The sequence below is a fragment of the Canis lupus genome, chromosome 32, assembly GCF_011100685.1.
Source record: "Canis lupus familiaris isolate Mischka breed German Shepherd chromosome 32, alternate assembly UU_Cfam_GSD_1.0, whole genome shotgun sequence".
Taxonomy (NCBI): domain Eukaryota; kingdom Metazoa; phylum Chordata; class Mammalia; order Carnivora; family Canidae; genus Canis; species Canis lupus.
In genome coordinates, this window is record NC_049253.1 from 1803211 (window position 1) to 1820876 (window position 17666).

Here is a 17666-nt window from a genome sequence, read left to right on the forward strand (position 1 = left end):
CGGTTAAGTATCTGCATTTGGCTCAGGTCTGATGGCAGGGTTCTGGGATGGAACCCTGCTTCAAGCTCCCTGCTCAGTGGGGAGCCTGCTTCTTTCTCTCCCTCTGTGCCCCCCTCCTCTCTGTCCTGCTCAGTCTCTTTCTCTCAAAGAAAAAAGAAAAAAAATATTTTTTTAAAAAAAGAAATATAGGGCAGCCCCGGTGGCGCAGCGGTTTAGCGCCGCCTGCAGCTCGGGGTGTGATCCTGGAGATCCAGGATCCAGTCCCACGTCGGGCTTCCTGCATGGAGCCTGCTTCTCCCTCTGCCTGTGTCTCTGCCTCTCTCTTCGCTCTCTCTGAATGAATAAATAAATAAATCTTTAAAAAATAATAAAATAATAAAATAAAATAAAATAAAAAAAGAAATATAAATGTTGATGTGATGAGCATTGGATGTTATATGCAAGTGACGAATCACTAAAGTCTACCTCTGAAACCACATATTAGCTAACTAGAATTTAAATAAAAACTTGACCAAAAAAAAAAATATATATATATATATAAATTTTGAAATCGTTGAAGAGTTAAATGAAGCTTTTTCCTCTTGGGCAAGATGGGAGCAGAGGACAGAATTCATGAAGACTGGAGATAGAAAAGTCAAGGAGAAAGAAGTTATAATATAGCAAATCTTCACAACTTCAGAGAGAAAAAATACCACAGCAAGATTTACTGGAGGCATTTCCTCTTTAAATGCCCTTTTGTAATTACTTGATTTTTGTAGAGAGATTGCCAGATCCTTCCTAGAAATATAAACTGTCACAATTTATTAGGCTGTAAATAATGAAATGCCCCTTCGTGGAAAATACTGTCCTATTACATTTGAGAAGTCACAAATTGTGTTGTTTTCCAGAACCACTGAGGAAAAGGGAGTAGTTGGTACTAAATACTTTTGGTAGTAAATAGACTGGGGAAACTGGCTAGTTTTGAAGCAGCTCAATAAAGAGCCAGGGAACTGAACTGGCCTTGCCTCAGGCTGTCTCTTGGCTCTACGTGGAAATGACATTACCTACTTCCTAAGTATGTTTTGAAATTCATGATCTACTAAGCATTAGGCATTCTTCAGAGAAAAGGGGATTTTTCTATGGTATTAGCATCTTAAGACAATATAGTGTTACTAGTCTTAGGTCATTTTAATCTTTAAAAGAGTCTTCATTTTTGAAGTATGCTTCCAGTGCTGGCCCTTTAAAAAAATTTTTTTTAAGACTTTATTAATTTATTCATGAGACACAGAGAGAGAGAGGCAGAGACATAGGCAGAGCTCTGATCCCAGGACTCTGGGATCACGACCTGAGCGGAAGGCAGACGCTCAACCACCCGGTGTCCCTAAAATATATTTATCAGAATGCCAAAAACAGCCATTCTATTCAGAATTTACAAAAAAAAAAAAAAAAAAAGAAAAAAAGTCAGAAAGCTGTGGTATGATATTGGTATGATACCAATTGACCAGGGAGCTCCTGTTCCAGTTGATAGTTTTAATCTCATCTAGGAAGAGCCAAAGTCATTTCTGGAATGACAAACATGATAGATTCTCTGAGTGAGTCCAGAGCAGCTTCAGAAACCCAACCAACATGTTATCAAGTCATATACCATTGGCTATTCTTATACTTAAGAGTAATTTTCAACATACTATGAAGGAAAGAATTAATAAAGAATAATATTATGTTTGAACCCCAAACTTTTAACTTACATGTCAAATTGACCCATATTTTTAGGTAAGGTTTTCTAAAGTTTTTAAGTGTTACAGTTAAAATTTTGCAATCAGCATCAAATTCTTTTGATGTATCTCGAAGCTAATATAGAAACTAAAATTCAAAAATATGCAGTAGATAAGATTAACAATGCACTGTATATAAGTAAGAATATAATGTATATCATGATATATATCAACTTTCAGATTTAGATTATGTCAAATCCCAGTTTTTTGGAGTGAAAATTAATTCAAAATCATGTTTTATAAGGAAAAATTAAAACACTCTTTAAGTTTATTTTCAAGTCTTTTTTATTACTAATGTAGTTTTGATATTCAGTATGCATTTCAAATACAGTCTTTTGGGATAAACACAGTTGGAAATGTCAATCTAACTGGCAGGGGAACATAGTCATTTTTAATAGAAAAGTGTGGACAGTGTAGATACTTCTACTTTGAATAGAAATCAAATGTGAAAATCTACTTTCTCTGAAAAAAATAAACATTTCTGTAATTCATCTCTAATTATAATAACTGAGCCTATCTGCTACAATTTTTCATCCAAAGTTTCAATTCATTAATACGTATATATGCTTGAGCCCTAATAGGGTGACCCTTTGCAATGTGAGTGATGGTGCCAAAACATAAGAGACATACTCAGAAATAAATGGACTCAAATCTGTGCATCTATAAAACTAAAAATACTAAACAAAATTTAAATCATTTAATAGCAGACAGTTCATACACATGCAATGATGTGATATTTAAACTCCAGATGTAGGAAAGGTGACAAATTAGTGTCTCTATAATTGGCATACTGTAACATTTTAGGGCATGCTTTTTAATCTGTGGTTAAAAAAAAAAGGACCTCTGTCTACCTACGTGATTGCTACGGTAGAAAAATGTCTTAACAAATGTGGTATAAAAAAAAAAAAAAACAAATGTGGTATATATATTTACAAGCAACAGCTCTTTTAAAAATGCTGTTTTTATCTTATAGATATAAGGTATTCTTACCCATAGGAATTGGATATCAGCGTGGCAGGTCTCCTGTCTCAAACACTAGCTTGAATCCAAGCAATCTAACTTTACTCGTTTTTAAATAAACTGGCGATTCAATTTCCACAATACATTCTGTGATGATTTGACATTGGCATTTCTGCTTCTTCAGAATTCTATCTTCAATATATGACTCCTTAAAATATCAGTTTCTAATAAAAATATCAGATGTTCATTTCTTTGTGAGTGAAACACGTACAACTTTCCTGCCATGTATTGTCTTTCCCTTGACATCTAGAATAAACTCAGATAGCTTCACACAAAGATAATTTTGATCTAGTACATCCGAAGATGGGGATGGCTATTTTATTACAATAATGTTTAACTTTAAAATGTCTGCGTTTTCATTTTGGGTCCAGTGAAAGTTTTAGTGACTAATACAATAAATGTCAATTTCTGGAGTTGGAGTATATTAAATCCTCGGAGTAATGGAAACCACTTCTAGCATTTATAAAAGAAAGCAACAAAATAGGATCTGATCCTGTCAGGCAGTCTTCTCTGCCAGATGATCCTTATTTTAAGATGCAGACATCTAGAATGATTCAGCCAATATCATCAAGTTTGAAGCAAATAAGACTTTTATGTAGGGGATTCTTGAGAATTTGCTGACATACTGATAAATATACCAGGCATTATTTTTGAAGATTTCATAGAAAGTCTTAGGAGTCATCAATAATTATGTTTTATAATTTGAGAGAACTGACAGCATATAAGTTTAAGGGAACTTAACAATATAGCTTTAGCAGTATGCATTTTTTCTTTTCTTTTTAACTAAACAAATCAGTATCTGATTGGGTCTATCAATAATAGAACTTACTATCACCTCTTCAGATTTTTTATATTCTACTTCCAAGATAAGGGATCACTTTGACCCTAGAATTTTTTTCTTTTTAAACTTTATCCTGTGAAAGACACCATTATAATGATAAATTCAGGAGTTAAAGAGCAAAACAAGGCAAAACAATCACATTTAAAAATCTAAGAAAGTTTTCAGTACCTAAAATTTTTTTTTTTATTTTAAAATGCTGTCAATTCTATGACGTTAGATGCTTTGAATTTCCTTGTACTGAATACTTTGTGGATATGGCAGCAAGGAGCAGGTGTTTGATTGTCTCATGGTCCTGCTAACAAGGCATGGGTCATGAAATTGACCAAGCAGCTGTTCAGCTTCCTTTGAACATCCTAATGATGGCTTTGTTTTCTGTAACTAAATAAATGGTCATGACCTACGGTTGCATAATAACAGACACATCCATCTACCACTTCCTTAAATCCATGAACAGTTTTTTTTTCCTTCCCATCAACCCTCACTCCACATAACACATAGCACAAAACCTGTCCCCCAACAATTCCTTTTGGACCTTTAATTACATAGGTAGTGACACTGATGATCTAACCCACTCCTAAATTAATCCTATGTTTATATGATGAGCAACAAAAAATGAATAATACACCAAAGGCCATTCTACCAATGAGAGAATCTCAGAATATCAGGGTTATTAAGGATGTAAGAGATTAAATAATCTGATCTTCTCAATTGACAAATGAGAATACCTGAACCCAGAATCTATTTCTGTCTCAGGCTGCTGGCTTTAAATGGATTAAAAATAAATTCTATACCTAAATCTTTCTATTCCCCATACATGACACAATTTGCCTCAAAAATCCTTCTGAACTGTATAATTATCTTCTGTCAAATATTTCTTTCATTCTGAGAACACCAATATTTCAGTTCTAAAAGACTGAATTTCATTGGTTTTTTGATACTGTTTCAGAGAAATGCTTAAAATAACACCAAGGAAATCCTTTTTTATATAATTATTATTCAATGGCTTGCTCCACTGAAAAATTCTCCAACGTTATATTCCTTGCCGTTACTGCTAATGACAATTAGTACATCATGTTTCATTAATTCCTTCCTGGACTAAGACACTTAGAAGAAAATACTTAATATCACTTTAAATGAGCAGTGTTTAGTTGCCTAGACTACCACATATTAATGGAATAAATGGAATTAAGATTATGAATTAGATATAAGTGCCAGCACATCAATGTAGAAAATGAATTTGTTCCTCAAAGAAATTCTCTGTCATGAGCAGACAAGGAAGAGATCACTCTCACATGCATACACACACACACACACACACACACACACAGAAACTCAAATAAATGACTTCTGAGAACAAGCCAAGACCAAAAGTGAATCAAAATCTACTGGAAAAGTGAAGCATTCTACAAAGGAACATTTCAAAAATTACTATTATACATGGCACATGATCAGTTTTTCTAATATTCATGTCTGGCGTCTCCATCCCCTTGGGTGTGGGTTGTAGTTGCAATCAGCTATTGAAAGACAGTAATCAGATCTAGTTTCCATGGACATTATTTCAGAATCATTTCTGGAAGGCTGCCTATAATATACATATGGCAACTGTGAACCATACTGGTAATTGGTAGACATATTATTATTAAATGAGGATGCAACATTATACTCTTGCCTTGCAAATGAGCTCACATTGGCCTTTTGGGCTTGAGGAACATAGGACAGTCTCTCATTCCAATCCTCTGAGCGTCCTGGAAGTACCTTCCTCTTGGCTGCTGAGACCACATTTGCCACAATGGACTCCTGGATGTTTCTGGGCTTAAAGGCATCATCCACTAGACCAAGAGGAGACTTTGCTGCTGCTTCCCAAGGAGTTAGTCTCTTGTTTGCTTTCTCTAGCTCATCAGTTGATTTGCTGGAGTGGTTATAAGCAGGCTGGTATACCCAAGGAGATGCTGTGGAGATGGTGGGTGGGACTGGTCTTCCAGGAAGAGAAAGGGAGTGTCCAATCTGCTAGAAACAATGAAAATGTTAGTATAACTCATTCATTTTGGTTTGTGCTGATTAACTGTTATTCCAAAGTAATCTTTGCAACATTACTGAACACAAAATCAGACCCCCAAAATACTTAGCCCTAAAGCCAAGACAGGCTGCCTCTGCCTTGTGTATTATTAGCTCTGGCCTGGGACTTGGTTTCTTATTGCTCTCCATCTCTGAACCCATAGTTCTAATCGCTACCATCTCTCTTAAGCACAACCACCACTGCAGGGACTCTGTTATGACGGGGAGCCACCCTTACTTATCTGCCCTCCACATAATCATATCTATATACACAGCCTGTGCTCATTCAGGTCCTGTTTTCCTGGTACAAAATAAACAAAACATATTTCACTACCCCCAGAAACAGACCATGAGCTACTGGACTCTTTACCTTTCCCAAGAGACTTCCAATCTGTTATCTTATTTTGGTCCACCAAATAAATCAACCCCCCACCCCCCACATACACACACAAAAACAAGAGCTACTTAGATGATGTATTTAATGTTACTGATCTGATGGAGTGGATGATTTTTTTTCTTCTCAAAATCTATTTATACTTTGCTGAAGATCCTGTGGATTTCCATTTCCTAAGCATGGGATATTGCCTATGTCTCAGAGAAATACTGCTGCTACTTGTTTCATTTGTGTTTTGCTTCTTTCTATGTGGGTAACATTCCTTGCTTGAGAGTTTGTGTCCCTGCAACATTCCCCTGTGTATGTTAAATGTTTGGTTTGTCAGTGTGCAGAAATATAATTTATTGAAAGCTCTTGTATTCTCTCTCTTTTTGCCCCCCTGTGTTTCTAGGAACCCTAAAGACTAGTTATCTACGTTAAGTCCTCACACAGTCCCATCTGCATGAACTCTCATGGACAAGCTTCTGGCAGAAAGTAGCAAATGTACACCTAAGGGAAATGAGTCAACTTTGAAAGTATTGTAACATTGTGTGTTTCTGGAATAGAAAGCATCCTCATGCTTAAAAATGCATCTAAATTTCATAAACTGTTTCCACAGCTTTTCTTTCTTAACTCAGTCCTTAAATTTTTTTTTTTAAGATTTTATTTATTTATTCATGAGAGACACAGAGAGAGAGAGAGAGAGAGAGGCAGAGACACAGGCAGAGAGAGAAGTAGGCTCCATGCAGGGAGCCCAACATGGGACTCGATCCTGGGACTCCAGGATCACACCCTGGACTGAAGGCAGGCGCTAAACCGCTGAGCCACCGGGGCGGCCCAGTCCTTAAATTTAAAGTGAATACCAATACCTGGATTTGACAAAACTATCTTACATTCAAATGGTATGGTTTGTTTGTTTTTTCCATTAGACCTACAAAAAAGGTAGATGGTTCATTCTGGGTTTGCATATCAAGAATAAAGGGGTCAATATACTGAATCTTGCCTCTCTCTTTTTTATCATTAAAATTTCACTAATAATGGTTGGATCCTAACAAATCTTGTTTTCATTAATCTCTTTATCCTAATCTATATCTAATAATAAGTTCTCTGGACTATATAATCAGGGAGGGGAGAAAAGCCTAATTTGAGTTACCATTTTGGACTTGATTTCCATTTCACATGATTCATGCATTGGTTTCATTCATTCAACAAGAATTTTATTGAACACCTAATATTTCCCAGGATTATCTATGAGTCTGGAAATGCAAAGATGATTTAAATGAAGTCCTTGCCCTCCAGAAACATATAAGAGTACTGTTGTTGGCTTTGCAGTGGCAAGTTATTCAATCATGGAAGATCACTTTAGAGACTCTTTACGTATTTTGACAGGATCAATAGGGGATTTTCTAAACTGTGAGAAGTATTAACATACAATATGATAAAGAAATATTCAGCTCTTGTCTCCCATAGTATATGTCTATGTCTCCCTTTTGTCCTTACTAATGGAAGAGAGAGGACACATTGGCCTATAGAATCTTTGGACAGTTTTCAAATTCCAATAATATCTGCTTTATGATATCTCTTTGATCAGTTATAGCACCTCAAGGGCCTCTTTTAGTCAGGGCTTTAAAACATCAGAGACTTGAAGAGATGTTAATAAAGGCATCTAAGATTCTACAGAAATACAGGAAGTGATCCAGAATACACACACAGGTGATTAACATCACTGGCTCATAACTGGAAAAAGAAATAATTAGCAATATATTTGGAAGAATTAAGTAGAATGTGGACACATCCACTTCAGTGATAGGGCTTCCAAAACACTGGATGAAAGTGGAAATTTTATTTTCCAATTTTTTCCTCCCCCACTTCTTAGCTTGAAAATCTTCAGAAGAACAGAAACTTAACAGAAGTTAGCCTAAAAGCACTGTCGAATGATATTCTAATTACAAAGAGATCAGTGATTTTTTTTCCACCAAGGCATCAATGTTAATCAGTTGAATATGTGAGCAAAAAAGTAGAACTTTGAAGTATGATATTGCAAGAGTGAGTGAAGGCTCTCTGAGGAACAATTTTAAATAGCATCAAAGTTAAAAAGCATCTCCTGGAGAATATAAATATACCAAATATAGCAGCAGGACTGGTTGTTGGAGGAAGAGAGCAATCACCTGAATGAACAAAATGACTGTTGCTGTCCTGAGACAGCCAACCATGTCTTCATATTCCTTTGAGAGCTAACAATAGAACATAAACTTACAAACTGCCATAGATGAGAGCTGCAACTGTGGTCTAACTAAAGAGTTCTTAGGTACGTTGTTGTTTCTGTTTATGCCCAAAATATTGCAGGTTTCTAGTCCCTGCCTCCTCCCAAACCCCTAATTTTAACGTATTTCCCCAAAGCAATTTTCTCATCTTGTTCTTTGGTGTGTTTCCTTCTGTTAGTCTCTGTCCCAAGGCTCATGCTGTTCTCTGCCTGGTGGGCTAACAGAAGCCATGTGATATACCCCAAGCCGGAAATGACAAAAGGGACCTGGAAATAACAGTTGTTTCTTCTATTTTGGAGCTTGAACGTCTGATGGAAGAACCCTAGCATAACATAGGTTAGATCCTTGGTTTTTGTTTCCACCGTGGGTTGTTATTATTATCTGAGGAATTTTAATTTTTGATATGTGAGCACTTAACTGTAGCCAGTATGTTAAATTAGCATTATATATGACGCATCATCAAATTGCTTCTTTCTTCTTGTCTCCTGTCACGCTTTAACTTTTTTTAATGAAAGAAGTTTTCCACTGTCACTGGATGAAAACTTAACAGGTCCTGTGGTACTCTGCTTTCTTTCGGAATAGTCCTGTGGCCACTCTAAGTTACCCAAACTAGTTTATTCCAAAATAGAATATCCCATCCCTTGCAGTAACAAAACTCTAATCTCAATTTAGAGTTAAATCTCTTCTCCCTGGGACCTGTTTCAGGAAGATCCTCTTCCTTCACAGAAGGCATTGTGATTGGCCTCTTCATGTTTTCTTTTCTCTCCTCCCTCAGCTTGCTAACTGGGATTTCTTGTTCCCTGGACTCAGAGTATAAGGATGGAGAAGAGACAAAGAGCTGAAGGGAATTTTTACTTGCTGTGGTAACATTGTATTCTGGCTTTTCACTCTCAAGAGCCAAGTAGGCCCAGATAAAGAAACTTTCATGGGATCTTTAAAGATTCCTGGCACAGGGGACATTTTGCTTATAGTCCTCAATTCATGCCAAGCCATCCCTATTCTAACAGGTAACTTGTGACTCGTTCTGCACCCCTGGGAAGCTGAAGCTATGGGTCCTTTTGAAGAGGCCTTGAGACCTCCAGCCCTCCTTTGCTCCTGGCCTGCTGTGGTCCATGGGGAACACACATCATTTGCCTTTGGGAGTACAGAAACAGATTTCCTGTTTTTTTTTGTCCAAACAATGTGTCAGTCCATGTCTCACCTTCCAGATCTCTTGGGAGTGTCAGTCCCCAATCCTCAATGCCCTCCTGTCCATCCTCATGCAGATATCTCATATCAGGCTCTCTAAGAAGTGACTTTTTAAAAAGAATTTTTTTTATTTTTTAGAGAGAACAAATGGGGGGAGGGGCAGAAGGAGAGGGAGAGTTAAGCAGATTCTATGCCTAGCACAGAGCCTGACGCGAGGCTCAGTCTCACAACCTTGAGATCACAGCCTGAGCCAGTATCAAGAGTTGGATGCTTAACCTACTGAGCCAGCCAGGTGCCTCTCTAAAAAGCTACTTTGAAACTCTTCTCTAACAGGAGTGGAGGTGAGGCGGTAGGACTCCCTCTAATCCACCTACTTCAAGCCCACTCCCCATGATCTATGGCTACCAGAATTCTTCCTCAAGAAATCCTCTCTCCTGGGGATCCCTGGGTTGCTCAGTGGTTTAGCGCCTGCCTTCGGCCCAGGGCGTGATCCTAGGGTCCTGGGATCAAGTCCCACATTGGGCTCCCTGCACGGAGCCTGCTTCTCTCTCTGCCTGTGTCTCTGCCTCTCTCTCTCTCTCTCTCTGTGTGTCTCTCATGAATAAATAAATAAAATCTTAAAAAAAGAAAGAAAGAAAGAAAGAAATCCTCTCTCCTTGTTGTACTCTGATCCCTTTTAATAATCTGGACCTGACTGAGGGGTTCCAACAGGAATGGCTCCCTGCTGTGTTCTTTGCCGAGGCTGTAGTTTCCCTCTGAAATCAGACTTTCGCATTTAATATCTCTGCTATCTGAGGGCCTCAGGGGAACTTTCACTTTAATATCCTGTCATATAACATTACCATTTTCAGTAGAACACTAGAGTCTTTTTCTTATTTTTCTTTTAAAAATGAAATATAGGCTAAAAATAAAATGAAAAAAAAAGTTCTATTGATTAATTTCAAGAAATTGGAATCGTCTTAAGAGTTGAAACCTTACACCTCATTCAGGCCTTGCTCTCTAGAAGAGCCCCATTCTAGAGAAAGGGGTTCACTTGTTTTCAGGGCACCTTGGCCAATCCTTGGGCTTTAATGGTTGAGAACTTCCTCTTTACATCGAACCAAATGTTGCCTCTCATAACTTTTACCCCAGTGATCCTAGTAACATAAAATCATCTGCTTCCACTTCCATACAGCCTTTTCTTCACATATTCCCAACTGCTTCCACCCTCTTTGGAAATCTTCACCATGCTGTTTCTATCCTTCATTTTCAAACTAAGGAGAAATAACATCTATGGTGGTCATTTTTTTCAAGGTTTCTGCATCCTCTTCTTCCAGTTTGTTAGGTAAGGCAAATGCAGATATAGTATCTTTAACTTTGTGAGAGAGCGAGTGCACAAGCAGGCAGAGTGGCAGGCAGAAAGAGAGGGAAAAGCAGACTCCCGCTGAGCAGGGGGCCCAATAAATCCCAGGATCCCAAGATCATGATCTGAGCCAAAGGCAGACACTCAACTGACTGAGCCACCCGCGTACCCCTATCTTGATCTTCTTAAGTAGATGTATATACATAAATATAAACACCAAAAGCAAACCAACGAAAACATCATTCAAACTGACTGAGAGGTCTTGTCATCTGGCAGATGGCATAGCTAATGTTGCATGTAGAACATTCAGTCTGTGTGTATTTAGAGTATGTGTCCCTTAAGTGCTCAATACAGGAAAGTGCATGCTACTCTTTAGTCAGTCAAATACAATGCCTACAGCAAAGGCTGCAAAGATTCCCACTGAACTCACAAATCACCTGGTGTGAAATATTCCCACTAAAGGCTAAACACAGAGGAGGCATTTTCCTACCTCTACCTTTAATTATAGCCAACACTAACAGCTCATACTGTGTGCCAAAAGGTGGCCTAATTGCCTTACATAGAGTATTTCATATAATCCTCAGAACAAACCCATGAAGTAGGCCTTATTATTATCTCTATTATCAAGGACAAGGACATGGACAAGGATGAGGAGACTTAAGGAAGGTAAGTAATGATAACTAACTAACTTCCCCAAGGGTAGAAAGCTAGAAAGTGCTGGAGTGGGGAAACTAGACCCACGCAGTTTCAAACCAGAGTTCTTAGTCAAATATTATACTGTACTTGCAATGAAATAATTTTGAGAAAACGTCTCTTTAAAAAAGATTTAGGGGATCCCTGGGTGGCTTAGCAGTTTAGCGCCTGCCTTTGGCCCAGGGCCTGATCCTGGAGTCCTGGGATCGAGTCCCGCGTCGGGCTCCCTACATGGAGCCTGCTTCTGCCTCTGCCTATGTCTCTGCCTCTCTCTCTCTCTCTCTCTCTGTGTGTGTCTCTCAAGAATAAATAAAATCTTAAAAAATAAAAATAAATAAAAATTTAAAAAATTAAAAAGATTCAAATCCAAGCAAGCTAAATGAAATGAGATCTTAGAAATTTTGGAAAGAATCACTTAAATGTCAATCAAGTTTGGATTAATTACTGTAGCCATCTTACCATTTGTCACAAGAATAGGTAGCTGGCATCTAGGGAATACCTCACATTAAATGCGCTCCCTTTATATGAAGGTGAGACACACACCGGTCAGCTGAAAAGCTTGGAGGAGCTGAAGGCCTTTCTCAGTTTACCATGACCAACTTTTCATGTCAGTTCAATGCTGATTTATCCACATAAAACAGTTAATGAAGCAGCTTAGTTTAGCTTCCTTATTAAGCCGTCTGATAATCAATTTAACTGGTAGGAAACACTTGACCTTTAAAAAAGGAAGTGTTGTCTGAGGCTTACAAACAATGAAGTGAATTCTAAAGCAATGCAAATAGCTCTAGAGGCCAAAGACGTTTAATAGGACATATTTTGATGTTTGAACTATTTCTTTCTTTTTTTTTTTTAAGATTTTATTTATTTATTCATGACAGAGAGAGAGAGAAAGAGAGAGAGAGAGAGGCAGAGACACAGGCAGAGGGAGCCCTAAGCAGGCTCCATGCAGGGAGCCCGACGTGGGACTCTATCCCAGGTCTCCAGGATCATACCCCAGCTGCAGGTGGCGCTAACCCGCTAGGCCATCAGGGCTGCCCAGTTTGAACTATTTCATTCCATAAAGCTTGTAAGCTAAAAACCTTCTCTTACCTGAATTCCTACTTAACTATGCCATAGTAGAGGAAGTATCTGAAATAACTGACAAATGTTATTTCAACGCCTTCAACTTTCTCTCTTAAACACACGATCAGTAAATATTCATCACAAACATATACTTTATCATAAGCAGATTCCCAACAGAGGCAAACAGAAATAAATGACATTTCATTTGCCTTTTAAGTCATTCATAAGAATTTCTGAAAAGCAAGGAGCTGTGAAGAGACACATAGTGGAAGATAGCACCAGGGGGTTGCCAGCTTCCCATCTGCTCAGGCCAAAATCCTGAGAGTCATTGTTGATGGTACTTTGTCTCTTAAACTCTACATCTGATCTGTCAGCACTGATTTTAAAATACATCCAGTCTGCAACCATTTCTCATGCCTCTGTTGGTACCATCCTAAACTACAGCATCATAATTTTACCTGGATTATTGCTATGGTCCCCTAATTGGTTTCCCTGGTTCCACTCTTGCTTCTCTAGTCTATTATCAAATGGCAGCCAAAATTACCCTGTTAAAACTTAAGTCAGATTATGTCACTTAGTCCTCTGTTTAAAATTTTGTCATGGCTTCTCATTTCAAAAAAGGAAAATCAAAGTCCTTTCCTAAACTCCTACACCCACAGGGCCATATAAAATCTGCCCACCCCACCTCTCCTTAATCTCTGATTTCATCTCTTCCTGCTCTCTCCCTCTCACTTGGATGTAGCCACACTGGCCTCTGATGTTTTTTGAAAACACAGATACACTTATGCCTCAGGACCTTCACACTTGCTAATCATTCTGCATGGAACACAGTACTCCAGATACCAGCATGACTCCTGTTTTGTTTCCTTCAGGCCTTACTCAAATAGCATATGATCACTGTTTGTCTATTGTCTGTCTGTCTCTCTGTCTCTCTTTCTTTTTCAAAATTCCCTATCCCCTTCCCTGTTTTATTTTTCCCTTTAGGCTTATGTCTACTTACACAATAAATGTTATATTTAATTATTTTGTTTATGTACTTCTTACCACTAGAATGTAGCTCATGTAAGAGTTAAGCGTTACTGTTTCATCCTGTTTTATTTACTAAGACATACCTAGACCTAAAACAATTTACTAAATGCTTAATAAATGTTTGTTGGATGAATTAGTGATATCTATATCAGACTGCTAAAACCAGAAAACTTGGTTAGCTTCACCAAAATGTTTGGTCATGCCTCAAGATATAGCCCTTCTCACAACAGTTACATGTGGTGAGGGACTCATGCAAATAGACTCATCCCCACCACCCAATATGCACAGCAAGCCATGTTTGTCAAAACAAAGAGGATGAATCAATATTCACAAACAAGTTTTTCTAAACAGGTAGATTTTAACATGCAAGTAAAATCATTTGTATTTAGGTCAGGGCAAGTGTGAGGGTTTTAAGCTGTTTTGACTCCCCAGATGAGAGAAGTCCTAGAATTTCATACATGAATCCTAAAGAGAGCCTAAAATATACTTGTAACAGTTAAAAAAAAAATAAGAAAGACCTAACAAGTAAAAGATAATAGACATTGGGATTAGTTAGAATCATGGAAGGAAAGGGTGCCTGGGTGCAGTCCATTAATAGTCTGACTCTGTGGGATCCCTGGGTGGCGCAGCGGTTTGGCGCCTGCCTTTGGCCCAGGGCGCGATCCTGGAGACCCGGGATCGAATCCCACGTCGGGCTCCCGGTGCATGGAGCCTGCTTCTCCCTCTGCCTGTGTCTCTGCCTCTCTCTCTCTCTCTCTCTCTCTCTCTCTCTCATTCTCTCTCTCTCTGTGACTATCATAAATAAAAAATTAAAAAAAAAAAAAGAGTCTGACTCTGGTTTTGGCTCAGGTCTGATCTCAGGGTCCTGAGTCGGAGCACCACACTGGGCTCCACACTCAGTGTGGGATCTGCTTGGGATTCTTTCTCCCTCTTCCTCTGCCCTTCGTCACTGCTCACTCTCTCTCTCTCTCAAATAAATAAATAAAACTTAAAAAAAAAAGGCAATTACAGAAGGAAAAGCTGAAAGTTGATTTACCATTTATCATGAGACTGCTAGCAGGTATAGGAAATGACATTTTCTACCATCAATCTCTTAAGGGAACTCCCATTTTCATGTGTCTCGGATTAATTTTCCCTATAGGGAAGCAGATTAACAGGAAAGATATTTCTCCTGGGGATGTAGAATTCCTCTATCTAGAGATCTTTAAATGCAGGATAAATGCTCCTTTGGGGTGATCAACATACCATCAAGCTTGACGTCAAGAAATAGGGAATGTTTTAAGGTCATTTTGTTGTAGTCTCTTAATAAAACAGTCTCTATCTCATATTTCCTGGAGTCTGCTTTCCTAAAGTGAATCTTATATTTTCTTCACCAGTGGAGTTTTCGGAAATTCCACTGTAGCCCTTTCTTATCTACAAAATGGAGGAGAAGGTCCATTTCTTTAGATGGAAATCTGCAGCATTATGCTGCTCATCAAGAATAGTGCAGGGGATAAGGACTAACAATAAGTCATATTATTGAACAGAAAAGTAGCCAAGTAATAATACATTGCTCAGATAGTTCCATAAATGAATTAAATATACTTAGACATCGGAAAAAGAGGTACCAACTTGTGGCTATTTAAAAAGTTAGAACAAGTGCTTCTCAACTTGGCTCTGCCACTGACTATTCATCTTTATTCACTTTAGATGAACTTTTAGATTAAATTTGGGTTCTAAAACAATGCATGTTTTGAAAGTTTTGTCTGAAGGAAATTCTTTTATGAGAAAGGGTAAGGGTCACAAATGACAACGGAAGCAAGCATGATATTGGGAAGAATGGAAAGTTGGATACTTGGGTGTCACACTGACCTGGGAGCCCTGTGGTTGCCTCCTGTTATGCTTCGATCTCGCCAACCATCCTTTCCTTGGTTGTAACATGGCAATAATCTGGCTAGAGTTTCAAGATTAGGGGTATAGGAGAGATCTTGTTTAGATATCGAGTGCCGCACAGCACAACAGATGGTGGTGATTCTTGTTTTTGTGAGAAGAGACTGTGAGGTCTTAGAAGGTGTTGGAGTCCTGGCAGAACCTTTTGTTCAAGAGGCAACTGCATGGGCAGGCTGCCCACTCGGGGTAAAAATAGCCAGGAGCCTTGCTTTTGAAGTGGCATTAGCACCACAGCCTCAGATACCGCCGTGCCAGCCACTGCGTCTCCCGGGCAGCAGAGCGGGCCACAAGCGTGCACTGACCTCACCTCTCCGCTAACTCTGGGTGGGCCAAAATACAGACTTCTTGATCTTTCACGACCCTCTGTTATAAAACAAATAAATAGATAAAGATGACCACGTTCAATCTAAGGTCATGAAGACTCATGTTGAAGAGGATTCTGTGCTTATGCTGCTGTGGACCCTTTCATCTTAGAGCAATGATAGCAAGAACTAAAATGTATAGAATTTTTACTATGTACGAATCACAGGGCCAAGTAAGGCTTTCTATTTACTCATCTAATCCTCTCAACAACCCGATAATCCCAATCTTGCAAATAAGGCAGCTGAGACATAAAAATTAGGTAATTTACCCTAGGTTGCATAGCTGGTATCCATCTGCATAGGGAGATTTAAAAAATAAAGTTATAGATAATAAAACTGTATCTAAATAATTCTTTTTTTTAAACTTTGTTATTTATTCATGAGAGACATACACAGAGAGAGAGAGAGAGGCAGAGACACAGGCAGAGAGAGAAGCAGGCTCCATTCCATGCAGGGAGCCTGATGTGGGACTCGATTCCGGGTCTCCAGGACCACACCAGGGACTGAAGGTGGTGCTAAGCCACTGAGCCACCGGGCTGCCTGTATCTAAATAATTCTAAGGCATTGAATCTTTTTTTTTTAAGATTTCATCCATTTATTCATGAGAGACACGGAGAGAGAGAGAGAGAGGCAGAGACACAGGCAGAGGGAGAAGCAGGCTCCTTGCACGGAGCCCAATGCGGGACTTGATCTCAGGTCTCCAGGATCACACCCTAGGCTGAAGGCAGGCGCTAACCCGCTGAGCCACCCAGGCATCCCTAAGGTAATGAATCTATTAGTGAAAAGAAACTGCAAAGCAATGTTTTACCCTCTCATCTTCCTTTATCCTCAAAAAAGAAGTATACCATTCTAAAAATTAGAGTGAAAATACTCCTATTAGTATACTGTGTTCTATTTAAAAAGTTAGAATTGCCACTTTAATTTTTTGTTGAGGAAAAGTCTTTTTTTTTTTTTAAGATTTTATGTATTTATTCATAAGAGACAGAGAATGAGAGAGAGAGAGAGGCAGAGACACAGGCAGAGGGAGAAGCAGGCTCCCCCGATGTGAGACTCGATCCCGGGTCTCCAGGATCAGGCCCTGGGCTGAAGGCAGGTGCCAAACCGCTGAGCCACCCAGGGATCCCGGGGAAAAGTCTTAAATATGTTTTTATAAAGCCTAATTTTAAGGCTTGAACATAAAAGCTTTTAAACACATTTCAAAATATTTTCTGAAGAGAAGTTCTCTCTTCCCAGAAGATTTAAACAGTAAAAGTAATATGCATTCCCACCATAGAAAAAAAATGAATAATATATCAAACGTTCAAGTTTCATCGGTTCCTATAGAGAAAAAAACAACGGAATTTTCACAATAAACAAAGGCTGATGATCCTGTCTGAAATAAATGAATTGTTGATTTTGTGGAAGATTTTTCTAAAGAAAACTGTCAGTGTCTGTCATATAGTAAGCACTTAATAAAAGACAGTCATCATCATTATTAGTATAAAATTAATACGCTATAAAGCCTACTTAAAATGTGTTTAATTATCTGAATACAGCTTTAGCTGTCCACTATACCCTGGATACTTTTCCTAAAACAAATCCAGGTAACCATCCTCTCCCTCCCTTATCCACAAAAAGGAAGTCACTCACCATGAATGTGTACTTTTCCCTGGGAAAAAAAGTGGGGTTAAGAGATGATTTTTTAAATATATTTTAGAGATTATGTGCTTGCTATTTGATAGAGCTGATATCCCTTAAGCAAACTCATTTCCCAAGTA

General features: G+C 38.4%; 1 protein-coding gene across 4 annotated transcripts in view; it reads right to left on the minus strand.

The window, feature by feature from the left end:
- Positions 1-2018: 2018 nt before the first annotated feature.
- The window catches only part of SYNPO2 (synaptopodin 2), a 181609-nt gene continuing 165961 nt past the window's right edge, over positions 2019-17666 (minus strand). For 3 of the 4 annotated variants that reach the window (XM_038581760.1, XM_038581763.1, XM_038581762.1), the window contains exon 5: positions 2019-5619. In XM_038581760.1, coding sequence (XP_038437688.1) covers positions 5077-5619 — 543 coding nt within the window. In that variant the 3' untranslated portion in view covers positions 2019-5076. The remainder of the gene's footprint in view (positions 5620-17666) is intronic. The other variant, XM_038581761.1, reaches the window with a different exon arrangement.